Source organism: Elaeis guineensis, chromosome 13, assembly GCF_000442705.2.
Source record: "Elaeis guineensis isolate ETL-2024a chromosome 13, EG11, whole genome shotgun sequence".
Lineage (NCBI taxonomy): Eukaryota > Viridiplantae > Streptophyta > Magnoliopsida > Arecales > Arecaceae > Elaeis > Elaeis guineensis.
The window spans coordinates 16472979-16494958 of NC_026005.2; the positions used below are offsets into that span (position 1 = coordinate 16472979).

The following is a 21980-nucleotide window of genomic DNA, read 5'->3' on the forward strand; positions in this document are numbered from 1 at the left end:
GATCACGACATGTCTCATTACCATACAGAATTAAACCTAACTGGATCACACTAACAAGGGTTAGGGTCTGGATGTCATCAATTGGACTAACCCAATTGATTTGGATAAGATCCAATTAGGTTCAAAGAAATCGTGCTAGCACACGATTGAGCCTAACTTTCTCTTCGTATAATCTTTTCTGTCTCTACTAAGTCAAATATGATTTGACTCATCCAGAGAACCTTGAGAAGGTTTCTCTCGGTCTAAATAAAGCTTGTCCAGCTTAGAAAAGGCTTGTCTTAATTCATGAGATGAATTTAAGACAAGCACCTGCTAATTCTTGTCACCTGCCAATTTCATTTTAGGACATCTATCAAATGTTGACATATGGGTCTTAAACTAAAGAGAGCTCATTGAAAGATTTTTATGGAGTGTCCACATGCTTAAACCACATCAAATTGAGTACCATAATCAGATTATGGTGTGAGACCAATTGGATTAAAGTGGGCACCCCAAATGGATAAGAATGAAAGAGTCCTGATAAACATGGACTCTTTGGCGCCACCTTTCTTGTGCTTATCCAAAGTTGGCACCAACATAGGAGAGAGAGTGGGGTTCTTATCTGATGTGATCAAATAATATCACTCCATCAATCAAATTTTTTTCAAAATTTATTAAATTTTTTGATTGATCAAATGATGTGGCACTGCGCAGCATACAGGGTCTATAAAATCCCTGTCTGCACCTAGGGTTTCTAAGTTTCTGCTCAATACCCAACCAAAATAAGAATCCTCTCCTCTTCTTTACATCCTCCTGTCCTCCTATCTCCCCTCTTCACGCCCAAGGAGTTGGACATTCATCCGGTGTAAGAAAAAGGCGTGGTGACGCCTGGAACAGAAGGCTGCAGGACATCTTCGATAGGCTGCTGCTCCAACTTCAGAAGGAGTTCTGAAGTACTTCCAAATTAGATAGAGATCTAATATTTGGAGCATAGATTCATGAGGAGAAGATATTCTAGGTCCTACCTGAGTGGATACCGGTAGAGGCCAAGCGCTTATGTGGCTACATCAGAACCTCGGGCTGTGCAGAGATCATCTACAGGGTAATCAGATTACCCTTGAGGTATTACTTATTTCCTCATCCTTTTAGATTTATTTTAGACTTAATATCAGATATGAAGATTAGATCTAGAGATTTAAATCTGAAATAAATATAGAATAATTTTTTTAAATTATTCCATCCCAGATTTGATGAAATCTGGAAGATCCTACAAAGGAAAAAGGTGATTTTTTCTTCAACTGGTATCAGAGCCAGGTTTTTGGCTCTACTTCAGATCTAATTTAGATCTAATTTTTATATTTATTTATCTAATATTTAAAATATTTTAGATATTACATCAGATATGATAAGATCTAAAATCAAAATATTTAAAATTAAATCTAAGAAGATCTAACATGCATGAGATGCATGACTAGACTAGGATTAGTTGAATCCATGAACAGTCTTAAGTTTTATATTTTAACGAGATTAAAATATAAATTAAATTTAATTTATTTCTATTTTTTTATATTATAATTATTATAATTAGATCAAAAAATAAAAAATAAAATTTTAATTTTTTCATAAAATTGATCTGTTGCATGCCTAGACTAGTTGTAGAATTATTCTAATAACTTGTCTAGAATAGATTTAATTTTGAATAGTTTAATTTAAATCTTATTTTTTAGATATTACATATGATGTATTAGATCTAAAGTATGTTAATTAGATTATTTTTGATACATGAGATGTATACAAAGCATGTATTAGTTAGATCTTAAATTGTATATGAGATATGTAAATTTAGATCTAACTTGTTTTGTAGTTAAATTTATATTTCTGATTAAGATGTTCCTCATGGCCGTCCGGTCATAAGAACGAAGTAGAGTTTTAAGGCCCTCTCTTTTCATTCAATGGGTGTTCATATGACGTGTAGGGGTGCCCGCGTTCATCCTTAATCAAAAATTAAAACTTACTTTTCTGCAAAACCTAGATCCTGAAACTTTAAGATTTATTTTACATGTTTTATTTATGAACCCAAACTTAATTAATGAATTAAGTTTATGAAATCAATTTGGTCTAAAATTGAGAATTTCAGATCTAAGATATTTTCATAAAATTGGGTTTAGGCTTGGGTAGCTCAATTAGGTCTAGCGGTTGATTAAACTGAATCAAGAGTTGGTTAGATGGGATCATGAAAGCTAATAATTGATCACCTAATAGGATTAAGTCTGGATCAAGGTCGAATCACATTTAGATGTGACTCGATCAAGTTAAGACCTAATTTGGCTCAGTGGTTAGAGCCTGGATTATAGGTAATCCAATTGATTCTGGTTCGATAATTTGGTGTCTAAGGTAAGTTAGACAGATGCGACGACTGATTTTTAATTGAGAGCTACTCGATTCGAATGCGTTCTTGTCGAGTTAATGGCATATCCCTCCCACTGGTCTCACTTACTGGCCATATGTGTCGACTCAGTTCTGATTTGAGGTGGCTAACAATTCGAGCTAACCATGCCACTAGGTTAGTCATAATTGTTATGACTATGTAAGTCAAGTTTAATGAGACCTAAATCAAATCTCTCTAAAAAAATATTAAGTCTAGATCTTCCACCATTGTGGATGTGCGGGCTCTTCCCGGGGTTGATTGTTCTCGGCTGGTTGCAGTGGCTCAGTTGCACTGGAAGACGCAATATGTCCATTAGGTATTGGATGCTACGAATTAGAGGATGGGTTGGGCTCAATATTCTGGATACGGTGAGGGATCCAATCAGGAATCTAGTTCGTGCAAATGGTGGGTTTGGCTTAACTAAGGATTGGAGCAATATTTCGGATACGGTGAGCTTCATGAATTAGAGACCAAATTTTGGATGCACCATGATTAGAGAATCATTGGACAAGAGTTGTCCACTCATTGGTTGACCCATCACCAATAACTGTTAGGTGAGGTGATGAGCCAGTCGTGAGACCGCACCACCCACTAGAAATACTGATCATGGAGATTTTCACATCTCTACCTAGAGAGTGTAGGGATCTGAGAAAATAGTGAGAGCCTAATTTATTTAAAATAAAACTCCTAAACAAATTGGTTAAGTCTGATTACAAAATCTAACTAAAACTTTGACTCTCTACAGGAAACATGTCTACCTCAAACCCCCTGACCAAAATACTAGACACCCACAGATTGACTGGACCCAATTTCAAGGACTGGTTGAGGAACTACAGAATTGTTCTGGGTTTTAAAAAATTGACTCATATCTTGGACCAGACCCACCTACCATGCCAGCACGTCCGACTGCTGAACAGAGAGCATCTCTGAAAAAGTGGACGGATGATGATAACAAAGCAAGGTACTAATATTGGGTGCAATGTCTGATGACTTGCAGTGCCAGCATGAGAATATTTTGACTACCGCCAAATGTTGCTCACCTGCAAGAGTTGTTTGGTGAACAGAGTCGCGCGGCCAAGTATCAAGTCTGTCAAAGACTTTTTAAGGCCAAGATGTATGATGGGCAGTCAGTCCAAGATCATTGTTTGACAATGATCAAGGATCTTGAGGAGCTTGAGAAGCTCGGTATCATCTTAGACAAGGATTTTAGATTGATGTGATCCTTCAGTCCTTGTCCGATGCATATGGTCAGTTCATCATGAATTTCCATATGCATAAGATGCAGTGTACCTTGGCCGAGTTAATGAACATGCTGGTTACGGCTGAGCTTTCTATGAAAGATTCAAAAGGCTCAGTTCTTACTGTGGAGCGGACTTCTTCTAAGAGAATCTTTTGGAAAGAAAAAGAAGTCTGAAAGAAGCAGAAGGTGGATGGCAAGAAGAAGAAACAGAACCGAAGAAAAAGCTGCTGATAAGGAAAATATTTTCACTACCAATTAGACGGCTATTGGAAGCGGAACTGTCCTCAGTACCTGGCCACCCTGAAGAACAAGAAGGATGTCCTTCTGGAGGTATGCTCGTTTAGAATCTAATCTTACGGTTTCTTCTGCATCCAGTTGGATGCTTGACTTGGTTCTAGTGCTCATTTGTGCACTTCTGTGCAGGGTCTTGAAGAGAGCAAGAGGCTGAGGGATGGGAGATGATCCTATGCGTCGGGAATGGAGCAAGAGTTGCTGCTGTGGTCGTGGAAACCTACCTTCTGCGATTACCGTTAGGATTAGATTTAGTTTTAAGAGACTGTTATTATGTGCCTGCAGCAAGCAGGAATTTGATTTCTGTTTCATGTTTAGCACAAGAAGGCTATGTGATTAGCTTTCATAAGGACCATTGTAACATTTTTTATGAAAATAATAAAGTTAAGATGATTTTGTCATTAACGGTCTCTATCAGTTATATGTTGATGTATCTGTATTTAATATCGAGCAAAATGTGAATGCCATAGGAATTAAAAGGTCTAGAGATAGTCTAAATAATAGGTATCTGTGGCACCTAAGATAGGTCATATAGCGGAAGACAGGGTTAACAAATTGGAGAAATCCGGCTATTGAGTCCATTGACTTTCGAGTCGTATCCAGTTTGTGAATCATGCCTTCAAGGCAAAATGACCAAGCTTCCTTTTGTGGGACATGGGGAAAGGGCCACAGACCTACTTGCCCTAGTACATACGGATGTGTGCGGCCATTTGATGTGTCGGCTAGAGGCAACTACGTCTACTTCATTATTTTACCGATGATATGTTTAGGTACGGGTATGTGTTTCTAATGAAACACAAGTCTGAAGCTTTTGAAAGGTTCAAAGAATTCAGACATGAGGTAAAAAAACAAAAGGAAAGCCCATTAAGGTTCTTTGATCAGATCGAGGAGGTGAATACCTTAGTTGGGAGTTTCTAGACTATCTTAAGGATAATGGTATAGTCTCTCAATGGACTCCACCTAGAACGTCTCAACTCAACGGGATTTCAGAACGGAGAAATCGGATCCTATTAGATATGGTCCGTTCCATGATGAGCTTCACGGACCTCCCTGAATTTTTTGGGGACATTGTCTCATGACAGCAATTTATGTATTGAATAGGGTTTCCTCTAAAATCGTTCCTACCATACCGTATGAGATATGGCATGGTAAGAAGCCAAGTCTGAATCATCTCAGAATTTGGGGTTGTTCGGCTCATGTCAAGAGACAACAGGCGGACAAGTTAGAGTTCAAATCTTTTAGAGATCGATTTATAGGATATCCTAAAGAGTCATTAGGATACTATTTTTATATTCCGGAAGATCACAATGTGATTGTTAGTCGAAATACTATTTTTTTGAAAAACAGTTTATTCAAGATGGTGGCATCGGAAGAATAATTAAGCTCAAGGAGAATGTCTCTCAAGAGCAACGAGCTAAAGAACCTGAGGAACCAAATCAATCAGAATCAGTCCTAACACAACCTCTTCCACCTCGTAGATCGACTAGGATTTTCTGTCCTCCTGAAAGGTATTTAGATACCATACAAGAGGATGTAGAGGAAATGTTTCTCACGAAAAATAGGGTTCACGGTGATGATCCAAAGACCTATGACGAGGCGATATCAGATATCGACTCCGAGAAATGGTTAGAGGCAATAAGATCAGAAATTGACTCGATGCACTCAAACCAAGTCTGGACCTTGGTAGATCCATCTGAAGGTATTGTACCTATTGGGAGTAAATGAATCTTTAAGAGAAAGATAGGTGCAGATGGGAATGTGGAGACATTCAAGACTAGGCTCGTAGCGAAAGGTTATAGTCAGCGCGAAGGCATTGACTATCAGGATACCTTCTCGTCCGTAGCCATGCTAAAATCCATCCGTATATTGCTTGCTGTTGCAGCCTATTTCGATTATGAAATATGGCAGATGGATGTGAAAACAGCGTTCTTAAATGGACATTTTGAGGAAGATATCTATATGGAACAGTCACTTGGTTTCACATTCAGTGATGATGATCACAAGGTCTGCAAGCTGCAAAGATCTATTTATGGACTTAAGCAAGCATCTTGGAGTTGGAATACTCATTTCAATGATGTGATCAAAACGTTTGGTTTCATTAAGAACGAGGAGGAATCATGTGTGTTCAAAAAGGTCAGTGAGAGCGCAGTTGTCTTCCTCGTATTGTACGTAGATGACATCCTCCTAATTGGGAATGACATTCCCATGTTGACCTCAGTCAAAGTATGGTTGTCTAAGGAGTTCTCTATGAAAGATCTAGGAGAGGCATCCTTTATACTGGATATTAAGGTCTATAGAGATAGACCAAATAGGATGCTCGGACTTTCACAGAAGATGTACATAGAGGAGGTGCTAAAAAGGTTTAGCATGAAAAATTCCAAAAGAGGTTTAGTACCTTTTAGACATGGCATTCATCTCTCCAAGAAGATGTGCCCTAGCACACCTGAGGAGATTGAACGCATGAGCAAGGTCCCTTATGCTTCGGCAATAGGGAGCCTCATGTATGCCATGCTATGTACACGACCTGATATAGCCCATGCTGTGAGTGTCACAAGCAGATATCAGTCGAATCCAGGTGAAGAGCACTGGACTTCTGTGAAATGTATCCTTAAATACTTGAGAAGGACTAAGGATATGTTTCTAGTCTTTGGGAATGGAGAACTCCAGATTCAGGGATATACAGACTCAGACTTTATGTCTGATATAGATGATCGAAAGTTGACATCTGAGAGTCTGTTCATTTGCAATGGTGGTGCAGTCAGCTGGAAAAGTTCCAAGCAGACGGTGATTGCTGATTCCACCATGAAGGCAGAGTACATTGCTGCATCGGAAGCTGCGAAGGAGGCATTCTGGTACAAGAAGTTTGCCGCAGAGTTTGGAGTGATGTCATCGGATGCCATACCTCTTTATTGCGACAATAATGGCGCTATAGCTCTAGCTAAGGAGCCAAGGTCTCACCAGAAGTCCAAGCACATCGAGCGGCGATTCCATTTGATCCGTGATTACCTCGAAAAGGATTATGTCGAGGTCAAGAGAGTCGACTCCACAGACAATGTGGTAGACCCGCTGACTAAGCCATTGAGCCAGCAAAAGATCGAAGCCCACTTTGAGAAGATGGGACTTAGATATGTAGCCAATTGGCATTAGGTCAAGTGGGAGTTTGTTAGATATGTGCCCTAGATGCCAGATTGGCTGACACATTCCTGTACAAATCTAAGGGCAAATTTATAATTTTGACTATAAATCAAAATGGGTTATTCTTCTATCACATTGTGTACATTGTGTCTGTGATACATCCTTTGAGTTAGTAGGAATGTCAATTCATATTTTCAAGAGTTGAAAATTTAAGGCATGAATTTACATAACTAACTCATAAATAGCTCCTGACCATAGGATCATCACGAGGATGGTGATCGATCCGGAAGGTTGGTGTACGATCGCTTCCTTAGGGTAGATGTGTCTTGAGTCTACGGTGTGGAGATACCTAAGCGAGAGTACAGGTATTTGTTAAGAACGAGAGTACTGAGCGTGATCATATCGAGCAGTCATAAGGAAGTCTACCTTCTCATCGATGACTAGCTCGATGCTGCAGTTGTGTGTCTAGTTCTTTGACCTGAAGTGCATCGACAGTTCACTTTGAGTGTGTTATAGTTTGACTACACCATAACTCGATCTCCTAGCCATTCGGAACCCAGAGGTGTATGTTGGCTGTAGTATATTCATTGTAGGAACTAGGTCGCACCAAGATGGGATCTATCAACCTCGGTAGAGAGTAGTTCTATGATGATCGAAAGATCGAGTCCTTAAGCCCATGGCTATGGCAGAGTGAAATAATGAAAAAGGAGTTTTCTATTGGGGTTTCACATCGGACTCGGATCGATCGATTGATTCATATGACTGATGTTGGGTTTGACGAGTTCATCTTAACCCTAATTCAGTCGGGACTCATGATAGAGGAACTCAATCACACAGGTAGCTGCACCAAGAGGTTCGTCTTCAGTTTTGATGGGTTGCCACCATATACTGTTAGGTGTCACCGGTGGATTTTGAGAGCAATTAGAATGATCTTGATGATCGATCATTCTAATTGTCTGAATCAGAAGAGTTCTGATCTATCGAAAGGAGTTTCGATGATGTCGATAATGAGATCACTACATATCTTATTACCATACAGAATTGAATCTACCTAGGTCACACTAACAAGAGTTAGGGTCTGGATGTCATCAATTGGGCTAACCCAATTGATTTGGATTAGATCCAATTGGGTTCAAGGAAATCGTGCTAGCACTCGATTGAGCCTAACTTTCTCCTCGTGTAATCTTTTCTGTCTCTACTGAGCCAAATGTGATTTGACTCATCCAGAGAACCTTGGGAAGGTTTCTCTCAGTCTAAATGAAGCTTGTCCAGCTCAGAAAAGGCTTGTTTTAATTTATGAGATGAATTTAAGACAAGCACCTGCTAATTCCTGTCACCTGCCAATTTCATTTTAGGACATCTGTCAAATATTGACATATGGGTCTTAAACTGAAGAGAGCTCATTGGAGGATTTTTGTAGAGTGTCCACATGCCAAAATCACATTGAATTGGGCACCATAATCAGATTATGGCGTGAGCCCAATTGGATTAAAGTGGGCGCCCCAAATGGATAAGAATGAAGAGTCCTGATTAACATGGACTCTTGGGCGCTACCTTGCTTGTGCTTATCTAAAGTTGGCGCCAACATAGGAGAGAGGGTGGGGTTCTTATCTGATGTGATCAGATGACATCACTCCACCAATCAGAATTTTTTCAGAATTAATTGAAATTTTTTGATTGGTCGAATGACGTGGCACTGCGCAGCATACAGGATCTATAAAATCCCTGTCTGCGCCTAAGGTTTGTAAGTTTCTGCTCAATACCCAGCCAAAACAAGAATCCTCTCCTCTTCTCCACGTCTTCCCTGCTCTCCTATCTCCCCTCTTCATGTCCAAAGAGTTGGACATTCATCTGGTGCAAGGAAAAGGCGTGGTGATGCCTGGAACAGAAGGCTACAGGACATCTTCGACAGGCTGCTGCTCCAACTTCAGAAAAAGTTCTGAAGCACTTCCAAATCAGATAGAGATCTGATTTTTGGAGCGTAAATTTGCGAGGAGAAGATGTTCCAGGTCCTGCCCGAGTGGATACCGGTAGAGGTCAGGTGCTTGCGTGGCTACATCAGAACCTCGGGCTGTGCAGAGATCATCTACAGGGTAATCAGATTACCCTTGAGGTATGTTTATACTTCTAATACTTTTAGATTTAATTTTAGATTTTAAATATCAGATAATAAAATTAGATCTAACAAACATTAGATCTGAAATAGTGTAGGACAAAAATTTTAAATTATTCTGCCCCAGATTTGATGAAATCTGGAAGATCCTACAAAAGAAAAAGGCGGTTTTTTCTTCAGCATGATCATAGTATCAAAGAAGCAAAAGCAATTATTCTACTAGTTAAACATGTTGTTCTAATGCATAATTTTGTACCATGCATGACTATGACCGAAGGCAACAATTTTCAAAAAAGAATCTACCTGTCATTCAAAATGGGTTCCGGAAGCAACACTGATGATGATACTATAACTTATTCAGGAAAGCTCGACAAAATTAGACTTGCAACCTTTTTGCTAAAGGAATCTGATGGCCAGAAAGCAAGGTGGAAATTAAGAAGAAAACAAATAAAAAAATCAATCATGTCAAGGAAAATGTTGATACTGCTTCGTTGAGAGTATTGATGTTGTCGTCCATTATCTGCACACTGTTACCATAAGATATTTTGTACACCCATTCCCAACATTAGACTAGATCATCAAGCTATAACAGACACCATTATGCTTCTCTTTTATATCTTTGTGTTCCTCTTTTAAGTGATAATGCATGATCAAAACGCATTCACACATCTGCATAGGAGTCAGGAGCAAAAGTTTGATGACTGTGTCGTGATTGAGAATACAATTGTTTGCAGGCTATTGAAATATCCAGCAATGAGTATGAACCTACTGAGAAGGACATCCTATGTGCTGAAGGAGTCACCCAGTGCAATGGCCTTGCTTTTGTGGAGTTCTCTCTAGATGACCGGAGTCCAATGTCTGAGCTGTACAGTGAGAAGTTTGATTGTCCTCCTCCCTTAATGAAGTAAGCTGTCTTTACACCAATGCTCTTAGACCAACTGACACTAAAAGTATGTTTCAACAATTACATTCACCTTGACAATTATTTGTGACATTTGATTGGAGATTCAAATTATTTAGATTTTCTTAGATGGCTCGTTACCATAGTTTACATAGTAAAGGTCCTTAATGTTCAACTAGGTCCCAATTAATGAACTGCTGCAATAATCCTTTAATATCAGCCCTGCAAAGTGGACATCTAGAACTCCTGGTGACTGTTGCTCATAGAATTCCCTGAGGCTATGCTTCAGAAAAATGGTATTCTGGAGAATGTAGGCTTTGCTTTAAGTTTAAATCCATGTCTTTCTTTATTCAGGTATCAGTTGATCCGAGTAAATTCCAGAGGATTGAGTGAAGGCTGCAAGTGGTTGGAAATGTTTGAAGATGTCCATGCCGTGATCTTTTGTGTCTCTCTTAGTGACTATGACCAAATGTGGTCTCGAGGCTCAGGTCCACTTGGCAACAAAATGATGGCAAGCAAAGAACTCTTTGAGAGTGTAGTGAGGCACCCTTCTTTTAGAGAGACCCCATTTGTGCTCCTACTAAACAAGTATGACACCTTTGAGGAGAAGATCAACAGGGTACCATTAACAGTGTGTGAGTGGTTTGCAGACTTTAGTCCAGTAAAGCCACACAACACTAACCAGTCACTGGCCAGCCATGCATACTACTTCGTCGCGGTGAAATTCAAGGATCTATATGCCTCAATCAGCGGCCGGAAGCTATTCGTATTTCAGACAAAGGCTCTCGAACGCACTACTGTTGATGAGGCATTCAAATACATTAGAGAGGTCCTGAAATGGGATGATATGAAGGATGATAATGTTTTTGGAATCCTTGATGAGTCATTTTACAGCACCGATGCAAGCTCTTCTCCATACCTTAGGCAAGTATGATATGCTTTACTCCTGTGGGTGGAGTTAATTCAACAGCCTATTGATTCGGGAGCTGAGCTGACCCACATCTCAGAAGCCCAGATCTGTAACTGGGGTTAAACCTTTTCATATTGGACATGGAATGGGTGCCATGTAATGGTGGGATGATGTATGGTAACAGGGAAATGCTGTAATCTATCTACTCAGGGTGCATCATTGGCTGACTGGTTGCTGTATATGAGCGCATAACTTACATTGGGGTATAATTACAGCGTTTGCATTGCTTCATCCCGTGAGAGAACATTTCTGTGGTCTTTGGTGATACGATATGGAGTACTCACCTATCGTTGGTGTAGAAAGCCCCTTATTAAAGCCGTCAACTGTTTTATCCAGTCATCTGTAATGTACTTTTAGCAGTCTCAAAAAATAAAATTGTTGAAAAGATTAAATCATATGACTATAGTTCATTAGAATACTATCAATATTTACACGGAGATGTAGCTGTAAGCATTTTAATTTTGACTAAAAGTGGAGCTACAATGGTTCGTCAGGACATGGTGACCAACTGTTCTCATAGCAGAAAGAGCCTGATGAGGGAACAAGTACCTCGCAACACCAGAGCTTGGAAGGGTATCTGGCAGGCTTAATTGGCTCTAGAGACCTCTACCGGTATTGCCATAATTTACATGGAGGGTTGGATAAGTGGAGGTCCAGAATATTGTTGATGTTGATGAAGGTGAAATCATCAACGTATTCATGATAACAAGATTTTTGGAATAATTAAAACTTCTGCCCACAAGTCAGATAAGCATATCGTTTGAAAATTATTCAACTATGCATGAATTGTATAGGATTGACTCACAAATGTGTGAAATCACCAACTTATTCATGATAACAAGATTTTTGGAATAATTATAACTTCTGTCCACAAGTCAGATAAGCATATTATTCGAGACTTATTCAACTATGCATGAATTGTATAGGATCCTGCATAGGTTTGAGAATTATTCAACTATGCATGAATTGCATGGGATTTACTCACAAATGTCATGCATAGGATTATGAAAGAGAATTCTGGAAAAAGGAAAAAAAAAAGTTTTAATATTTGCAACTTTCAGATGCTTTCTTACTCCTTTTTGCAGGAATGAATGTTTCTAGACCATCAGACAGAAATGCCCTCAGTCCTTGTTGTGTTGATGTGTTTTTCTCAATCAAGCTTGCATGGTCTTTATAATATAATTTACACAAGTTCTAAATATCAATCACATAAATTTGTCCAAAGAGTAATTTCAAAACTTAATAGTTTTATAAGAAACATGCACAATCTTGACACTTGTTGAACAGGTCTTAATAAATTTACACATTTTTTAATTGCTAGACCAATGACATGGGTGGGTGGCCACAGGGGCCAAACATTTCTGTTTTGTGGTGAAAAAACATCACATTCCCCAAAACGATGCATATCAAAATTGCAGGTAGTAAAAATAAAATTTTCCAGCAAAATCCCCTATAATTAATGGGTGAACTTTCCATATCCCCCTCCCCTGTGTGTGTGTGTGTGAGAGAGAGAGAGAGAGAGAGAGACTCTTTCTTTTTCCCCGTTTCTCAAAATCCCTGTTGAATAGCATTAAAGGCAAAATTATGCTCCCTCTCAATGGAAAACAGGCATGAAAAACTTTACTCCCATTGTGGAATGGAAAATTTTACATAAGACACCCTGTTTCAGAAAGCAGGGTAAATGATGCAAGCTATACCCACCCAAACAGAGTTTACATTATGATACTGTTAATTATACATGTACAGCAGCCGGATGCTGCAATATACGTTGGCTCAAAGTAACAGTGGAGAATTATAAAGTCAAAGGAGACTGGAACTCGATAAAAGTTTCATACTTTGACTTGATTATCGTGGATATCTTTTCCAATTACCGAACCAGCAAGGTGTCCACAGACCACGAATCGATCTCAAAGAAAACTATTGCTGCTTCAGGAAGTCTACTAGCAGGGCCCATAATTGTATCTCATGAAATGCAGCACTTGTTCTTGAGATGAGTGTCAGGAGTCTGACACTAAGAACTCAGCAACTGCCTGATAGAGCTGCGCTTCCTCAAATGGCTTGGAGACGTAACCATCCATACCACATTTCAGACACTCCTCATATGTTGCCTGGATGACATCGGCTGTCATGGCTAGGATTGGCAGGTGCCATGCAGTCTTTAAAGAACCTTCCTCTGGAGCAGGACCGATCCTATTCTTTTCAGTTGCTTTGCTCTCCATCAAGCGTATCTGCCGAGTTGCCTCAAACCTGTTAGAAACAGGAAAACACATTTCTCATGGATTTCATTCCTTCTGTGGACAAGTAGATGGATATGGATGTCATAAATAATATTAAGAAAATTTATTTCTTTACAGGACATTTGCTACTTGTACAAGATCACAGGAAGTGCTTTTTGTCAACATCCATTAGCACTGGTGTTAAATAGGAATTGTTAGCAAAGGATGGCATATTGCTAACAACCAGATTTTGAAAGAAAACTAGAAGATCGTCAAATCTAGAGAGAGAAATAGTTGCAGCCAAGTTACCTAGAGTTCCACACAGTTCAGCCTCTAAGAAACTTAATATAGATACATTATTTTAAAAAGATAAAAAAACTTATTCAATTTTTTTTTTTGATGCTGTAATACATTAGCAAGAAAAATCTATCACTTTACGACAAGGGTCTGGCACTGAGTTAATATAGTTTAACACTCGGGAGTTGAAGTGCCAAAACCTACAGTCAAGTGTCCTTACATAAAAAACACCAAGCAGTCCTAAGAAATGCTGCTTCTGCTGTGTCAATTCTGACGCTTCAAAAAACACCAATTCGAAATGTCAAGAAAACAGTAATTTTATGCTCCACCTCACCTGAGAGCTTTCACATCATCGCAGGAAGACCTAGGCCATTTATATCAGGCTGAACCATTTTTGTCATCTAAGATGCTTTCATAAGGGTGCATAATAGTTCCCACCTCTGTTTGTGTGCATAAAAGGTTGTTGGAAGGGTTTTCTAGATAAATATATCCTATATGATGGAATTGCTTGACAGATGATTGATTATCCATAATGTGTCAATTGCCAACAATAATTTAGTTGACTTTGTTTCTGTTTTAGAACAACTACAGATAGAGAATAATTGTTCATATACAACACATATTTACCCACAGATAGCTTGATTAATCATCACCATTTATGCCAACATGCATCATTCTTGTTGAGCAAGTTACTCTAGTTCATTTATAGACTCTTCACAATGTTAACACAGAGATGGCGGTGCTACCCTAGCTATGTAATCTTATGGCATAGAAGATTGGGCAAGCAATGGTAGAACAAAAATAATGCAACCAACAAAAGTCTAGAAGAATCGGTTAGCACAAGCAGTTAGCCTGAATTTTAATAGTGATTAGGAAGTATTTGACATTGGAGAAAGCATATAGAATATTAAGATCAATAATTTGGTTCTAACAAGGTATAACGGCATTTTATGATGGCTATGTTTAATCTTGGTTTGCATGGATCTTTGTCACTGCTCTGCACTGAAAAGAGATGGTCTGACATTGGATTTGTGAAGAAGCTGAAGTTATCGGAAACTCAATATTTCTGGAAGTCTAGAAGTCTAGAAGAACCGGTTAGCGCAAGCAGTTAGCCTGAATTTTAATAGTGATTAGGAAGTATTTGACATTGGAGAAAGCATATAGAGTATTAAGATCAATAATTTGGTTCTAACAAGAAAGAATGGCATTTTAAGATGCCTATGCTTAATCTGGTTTGCATGGCTCTGTCACTGCTCTGCACTGAAAAGAAATGGTCTGACATTGGATTTGTGAAGAAGCTAAAGTCATCGGAAACTCGATATTTCTGGTAGAACAAATAGGCTTCCTCCGCTCTGCCTCTAACCCCCTCTTTTCCTTCCTCCTCCCACCTTTGGTGCAAAACATCATTCTTCTCTCACAAATCAAGGAGAACAGGCATGGCAAGAAAGACTGACCAGTGCCCCCATTTCTGCTCTCTTCGTTTTCTTCTTCTTCCTTCAATCTTTCTTCTGCCCATTGCCTCCTTCTGATGTTATTTCATATATAAATGTCTTTCTTTCACATTTCTATCTGCTATGTTGTAGTTACAGAATTAATCTTGTTGGCATTTGTGAGGTTAGATACTTTATTCATCAGCTTTGCCTTTGCCCTCTCTTATCCAGACAATGTGTTTTTCCCCCTTTTTCAAAAGAAGTTTTTGCTACAGTGGATTGTCACCAAAGAAATCGAAGAAGAAATTTGTTTGTTCTTTAGTCAGTTCTTGATGCCTAAGATGTTGCAGTTTTACAAGCTCCCGTTCTTCCAAAATTTACAAGATCACCATTGACAAGTGTCATCTTTTGTGAAAATGCACCCTGATGCTTGGCCTACAGGGAAATTCAAACAGGCATTGCTATCCCTCTTGAGGATTACACATGAATAAGTTCCCAACATATTTACCCATAAAAACAAGGAAAAGATGTCGTAGACTAATTTCATTGGTGTTCTCAAGGAGAACAAATATATTCACTTTGAAATATTTAGCTGTTTCCAATTTAAAGGCATATAAAAAGATTTGGAGACATAAAGTTCAAAGAACATCAAAATTGATGGGAATAAATGCTAAAGGGTCCCTCATGTATGTCCCAACCACTTCTGAAGGAACCGTTCAAATATAACTTTGCCTTAAAAAGACACTAATCTGGTATATTGGCACAAAATTATCAAAGTCTGTAAAGGGCAAGAGTAAAAATTTTCATAATAAGGTAGAGAACTTGCAATGCATGTGTGTCAACATAAAACGACTGTTTACATACCCATCCATCTCTGGCATTTGAACATCCATGAAGCAGGCATCAAACTTGTGCGGCAGTTGGAGGAGAGAAAGAGCATCCTTGCCGCTTTCAGCACACTCCACGTTTGCCCCATATTTTTTCAGGACACCTGCAGCAACTCTGAGATTCACCTTATTATCATCAACCACTAATATATTCTTTCCATCTAGCAGACCACTCAGGGAAGCTGACCCTTTGGGTCTATCTCTAGTTTGCTGTTTCCCAATTCCTAGCACTTGCTGAAAGCATGCGGCCACTGTGCTTGCTCTCAGAGGCTTCATGATCACAATGTCAACATCAGAACCAGCCTTTGTTTTATCAGATTCAGAAGTCACAAGAAGAACCACCTTGGGTATTTCAATGATACGACCATTCTCTTTCCATTGTATTAGTTGATTGCACAAGCAAACATCCGCTTTAGTATCCCATGAATCATGCTCAATTAGCAAAATGCATGGTTGTTTGCTATGTGTACTGGAGATATAACAGAGTATTATAGTGAGAGGAGATCTAAATAACCCATAATGCAGACAAAAATTAATCAGCAGAATAGGGAAACAGACAAGTAGAACAGCCTATGAAGGTTGCAAGACAGTTTTTTTCTTTCGATAAATCTGATTTTCCTTTTTGGGTAAACAAAAGAAAATTTATAGAGAAAAAAAATGATGCGCTCATTCATATGTGCCGAAGACTTTCAGTACCGAATGAACACAAAAATAGGATAACAAATTCCACGGTACCTAGGTTGCATTTTACAAAGGAGAAAATTAGTGAACGTTGTCAAGGAAAATAATGAAAAGCAGAATCTCATCATATAAAAGATAGAACCACCCAGATGTATGTACGCATGCATATGCAAGGTTTGCCGTCTAGATACCGGATCCCATACCAATGAAATCCCACTATAATGTCGATACATAGTACAGTATGGTACGTCTGTGTCAGTACGGAGCAGTTCGACATATTGGTATAGTATCGGTATGGTATGGTACACCCCGTACCGTCCGGTATGGGGCAATATGGTGAACATTGTGCACATATTATTTTACACGAGAGACATAGTAAGTGAAGCCAACAATGATAACTACCAATGACTATAGAGATTAAGGGCCAAACTTTTTATGTTTGTACTTGCAAGACATATTCACAAACATACACATGCAGAGAGAGAGAGAGATTACCCAGATCTCAAGCAACCATTTTGTCCTTGTATTGCATTAGGCACCTCATTGATGGTACTGACACATTCAACACTTATGCCCAACCTTTGTAGATGGTACCTTGTTACAGCACCTCTAACTGGTCTTCTATCAACTAAAATTGCTCTTGTTCCTCCAAAACAGGTAGGCAGCACCTCAGAAAGAGCCCTCTTTGCATCACTACCTGCGCTCTTGTCGCATCTTTGGAGGACAGCGGTGAAAGTGAACGTGCTCCCAACATGAGGGCGACTTACAAAATTTATTTGCCCACCCATCAGTTCAACCAGACACTTACTGATGCTCAAGCCAATACCAGTTCCTCCATAATTCCTGGAGGTTGAGCTGTCAGCCTGCATAAAAGGTGTGAAAACCCGATTCTGGGCATGAAATGGGATCCCTATTCCAGTATCCTCAACAGTTACCATGAGAGTTACTTTATCAGCATAATTGTCATTCGGCATCCCAGACGAAGTAGGCAGTGTTTGCTCATGAGAAAGTACCATCTTAAAATTTTCCCAACTGTTTCTACAGTCAGCAGCTTCTAAACCGCTTAAAGTATCAAAAGCAGTACCGGTGGATATAATTTTGGCTTCACCTGAATGTCCATTCAAGCCTGTTTCAACTTTTGCTTCTGTGATCGTATTTGAATGCTCAGCCAGATGAACTTGGACAAAAATGTGGCCACGTTCAGTGAACTGTGACATTGAAAATAAATAATTGATTAGCTGTTGTAAATTACTTTTTCTTATTTGCTAGTAGCCTAGACCCGGAAATGGCCCTAATGATGAATATAAGTTGATACCACAGTTTCTATGTCTATATCTTGATATGAAATCATAGATCTTGGTAATGTCAAGCTGTAAACTTCACAATAGAGAGGGATAAAAAATGCATGCAACATCATTGCTATAAGCATACTTACTTTGACTGAATTCCCCACAAGATTTGTAATTATTTGACGAAATCTCCCTGGGTCACCCATAAGAATTTCGGGAACTCTGTCAGAAACATATACAGCAAGCTGCAGTTTGCAAAAGAAGCATCATAACCAGAAAGGTCAGAATCCATGGAAGGGAAGAGATAAGGAAACCGTGCACTGACTCAAAAAGATACTTTTGACGATTGCATAAATAATGTAATGAAAATACAGAGACTTAGGATGCATTCCTAAGCAACAACGAGAGCAGTAGGGCAATGAATCGAAATGATAACTACTATGATCATGCATGTGGTATTTGACAACTAGCATAGGGGTCAAGCTCACCTCAATTCCCTTCTCTCTTGATTTTGCAGAAAACAAAGAGATAACATCATCTAGTATTGATCGCAGGTCAAATGGCACTGACTCTATCTCTAACTTGCCAGCTTCAATTTTCGCTCGGTCAAGTACTTCATTAATCAATGATATCAATGCCTTTCCACAGACTTGAGCAGTTTGGGCGTAATCCTTTTGGGTTAGATTTAGGTTGGTATCTAGAAGCATGTCTAGCATCCCTGGCATAAAAGATGACAGTAGTCAGCTTTCAGGGTTTTGTTTGTCAACCCACAAAAGTAGAACCTGATCATAGAAGGAACTAGAGATTACCAAGGACACCATTCATAGGAGTTCTGATTTCATGAGAAACTGTTGCAAGAAACTATCATTACGGAAACAGAACGATGACTTAGGTCAAATCATAAGGTTTACTTATTGCACATATGATATTAAACAAAATATTAAACCTGAGATTTAGCAACATCTGCAGCCTCTGCTTGTTTTTTTAGCTCTTCCATTTTTCGACAATCTTCCTTAACATTGTCATAGCGATTCCAAGCAGCATATAATATATATCCTGCTAGCATGCAGATCACAAAGACACCAGAAGGCGTGGTAATGGCAGACAATGGAATGGGAGGCTTGTTACTGTACCTGGTCAATGAACCACATGGTATTAGTCCATAAGGAAACATAAGATCAACCTTGCATCTCAATATATGTAGTTATGCTTACCTGCATTCCATTTGGTGTCTCCGAAATGGATCTCCAAAATCAAGCATGCTGACGTGTGAAAATGACATATAACCATCAGGGAATTGGGATCCATACATGACCAAGGGCTCAGAAGCGTTAGTGACATCATACACATTTACCATAATATCCTGATTTCCAGCAAGCTGCCTCAGCAAGTTTTCCACAAGTGATTCAACATCAAAAGCTCCTCCAAGATATCTAGTTTTGAATGGATATATCAATTATGAACAGTAGAAACAAAGGAAATAACACTTTCAAAATGGAAGAGATACTTAACAAGTAGACAAATTATTCATGAATACCGGTTTGTAGGGTGTTCATATTTGTTATCAGCAGTAAAGAGAGGAAATGGCATCATTCTCAATAACCTTGGCTCACACTACTTGTTAGCTAAAAGGGTTAGTTCTTACAATGTTGAAATCTCAACTTAATCTGTAGATGAAATAGAAAAGGGAAGTCGACTAAAATAAAACTTTTCTCCAAAAGATACCTTGCAAACCAGCTTCTTTACAGCAAATTAATTACTAGGACACATTTTTGCTTGTGATAAAGATGTGTCAGTTTCTCCAGCTCCGTTTGTTAAGTTTCTAAGATATTGCATTCCGTATATTCTACCAAATAAGTTATTGGCATGAAGCAGTAATGCCTGAATTGGAAACTGGGTTGACATTTACTTTGGGGGGGGGGGGGGGGGGGGGAGGGACCCATGTCTGATTATATTGGTTGATTGGCCATTATGGTTGGATGACCCGTTAAGATATATTTCCAGGATACCACAATCGGTAGGTTAATCCAGTTATAAAAGGCAAAAAGTGTACTTTGTGTCCTTACCCTCTAGAAACCATTTCTTTTGCTCAGTGACTGTCCTGAAATAGCTCGAGGTCAAGAAGAAAACAATAATTCTAAAGATATACTCATATTCTATAATATGATACTTCTTGGACCTTTTTGTGTTTCTATCTGATAAACTATGATGAAAAGACATGTAGTTGATATATGCAGACAGGTTCGATCCACAAATCAAGAGAGGGTAAAAGTAGATATGGCCATACATTGGAATAGATCCAAGCAGAATACTCACCCTGCAGTTGCTTCTACACGTTCTTCTACCATTGCATCAGCAGGAAGACCCGAGCGATATACCGGAAATGTTAAGACCACACCCAGATGATTGGATCCCAGCAGTCTGAATGGGCTTGTAAGAACAGCTTTGCCAGTAGCCCTGGCCCTTAAGATATTTTCTCGATCCTCCTGCAATGTAAGCAGGATATAGTGTGACACTATCAGAAAGCAACAAGAGAAGTCAAGTTAAGAGAAGAAGTCCTGGATTTCATCAACAAACCTCTCCAGACATCATGTCAAGAGCTTCAATATAGGATATAGTCTCCTGAGAATATATCACAGGTGCATACTCATCTTGAACTGGCGATGGCTCTCGTTTCATAGTCTTGATCATCCACCCCTGCTGACTTTCAAACAACTCTCTTTCAGAATGAACAACCCGTTGAGCATATGCCACTCCACTCAACAATGGCCGCTCGAATGCCGTCCTCGCAGTATAATCTGCAAATGTCTCCTGAAAGCAAACTCTGGTCAGGAAAATACCAGCCAACCCAACAATTGGCATGCAAACAGAGGAATCAAAAAAGAAAAGGTAAGAAAAGAGCACTGAGAATACATAGCTGGACCAAGATCTAGGGAATTAAATTAAACAAAACTTCAAGGGAAAACCAAACAATTCGAATCAGAAAATAACTGCAATGGATGAACCATATTAAAAGAACGATAATTGCAGATGTGTTTATCTCTAACTTTGGAATCCCAGGAGAGAATGCAGACCAGATCAGTCGAAGTGCCATAACAAGAAAGAAAACAATGACTGTGTCTATGTATCACCATTTAAATTTATCTCAGACAAAACCATAGAAAATTCATAGAAGGAAAGAAATTTATAACGGAAGTGACAATCATCTCTACCATGGCATGCTGCTAGAGTCCGAGGCAAATCTAATCAATACAAAGAATGTGAAAAGATGAAAAGAACTCGACAGAATTATGAACTAATCTATCACAGTATAGCTTCACCTGATCGAGGGCGGGCGGGTGCTTCTGGTAATGGAAGGTGGAGACGAGGATGGCAAGGGCGTGGACATGGTTGACGCTCACCGCAAACTGGTCCTGCAACATCCTTGCACGCTCCTCGCACATGCTTACGAGGGACTCCTCAGCCTTCCTCATGCTCACTCTCCTGATGTACCAATGGAGTCCCACCCATATCCCCACAGAGGCCGACACCCAGAGCACCACCATGGCCTTGCGGTACAGCCACCACCTCCGGTCCCCTGCCACCATCTCCGCCATTAAACCAACAGCAAGAGCTTACAACCCTTCTCCCTCCCCTTCTCCCCCACTTCATACCAAGTAAAAATCCCAGCTTTTCCTTTTAATTACTCCTTCTTCCTTCTCTCCCCAGGAGGAGTAAACAGAGGGCAAGTCCGTGACTTGTTCTCCACTCTCTCTCTCCACTCCTTCAACTGAGAATTCACAAGGGAAAACGTATGAATGAAAGAGAGGACAGAAGGAGTACTAGAAAAGAAACAAGATGGGAAAGGAGAGCTCACGAATTCCAAAGAGAGGGATCGGTGGGCAAAGACTCCAACTTTCTCTTCGTCTGCTATTGTTTCCAAGGCATCAACGCTTGGGGGATTGAGGACAAGACCAGAGCTTGTTCCCTTGTGTTCAGATCAAAGAAAGGAGGAGGAGAACTAGAACAGCGAAGCAGAGGAGGGGGAAAGGTGGCAAGGAGACATATCGATCGGTCTGCTTTTCTTTTCCGGGTGGGATGGATGAATATTCGAGACAACTCGCTTTCCCGAATGCGACTGAAT

At 39.5% G+C, this 21980-nt stretch overlaps 2 protein-coding genes across 3 annotated transcripts in view; one reads left to right on the forward strand and one right to left on the reverse strand.

The window, feature by feature from the left end:
- Positions 1–11288, forward strand: part of LOC105056392 (extra-large guanine nucleotide-binding protein 3) — a 28161-nt gene extending 16873 nt beyond the window's left edge. The window contains exons 7-8 of the mRNA XM_010938571.4: positions 9921–10090; positions 10442–11288. Coding sequence (XP_010936873.1) covers positions 9921–10090; positions 10442–11021 — 750 coding nt within the window. The 3' untranslated portion in view covers positions 11022–11288. The remainder of the gene's footprint in view (positions 1–9920; positions 10091–10441) is intronic.
- Positions 11289–12655: 1367 nt separating this feature from the next.
- Positions 12656–21935, reverse strand: LOC105056393 (probable histidine kinase 4). 2 transcript variants are annotated; one of them, XM_029267942.2, is made up of 12 exons: positions 21714–21935; positions 21178–21620; positions 20435–20668; positions 20174–20343; positions 19072–19290; positions 18804–18990; positions 18667–18718; positions 18346–18575; positions 18004–18102; positions 17064–17776; positions 15865–16356; positions 12656–13304 (listed from the first exon to the last, which is right to left on the reverse strand). In XM_029267942.2, the coding sequence occupies exons 2-12, from the start codon at positions 21451–21453 to the stop codon at positions 13055–13057; spliced, it is 2922 nt and encodes a 973-aa protein (XP_029123775.1). In that variant the 5' UTR covers positions 21454–21620; positions 21714–21935; the 3' UTR covers positions 12656–13054. The 2 variants fall into 2 exon arrangements, with proteins under 2 accessions (XP_029123775.1, XP_010936875.1); XM_010938573.4 differs by having other exon boundaries at positions 21178–21626; positions 21714–21896.
- Between the last annotated feature and the right edge of the window lie 45 nt (positions 21936–21980).

What these genes read in the sequence shown, in the direction of transcription:
- LOC105056393 (XM_029267942.2), bottom strand. Translation starts at nt 21,453, where the DNA reads ATGGCGGAGATGGTGGCAGGGGACCGGAGGTGGTGGCTGTACCGCAAG. An exon ending in AGACACCAAATGGAATGCAG is followed by an intron (nt 18,991 to 19,071) that starts GTAAGCATAACT and finishes TTCATTGACCAG; the next exon opens with GTACAGTAACAAGCCTCCCA. An exon ending in TTGTGGGGAATTCAGTCAAA is followed by an intron (nt 17,777 to 18,003) that starts GTAAGTATGCTT and finishes TCAATGTCACAG; the next exon opens with TTCACTGAACGTGGCCACAT.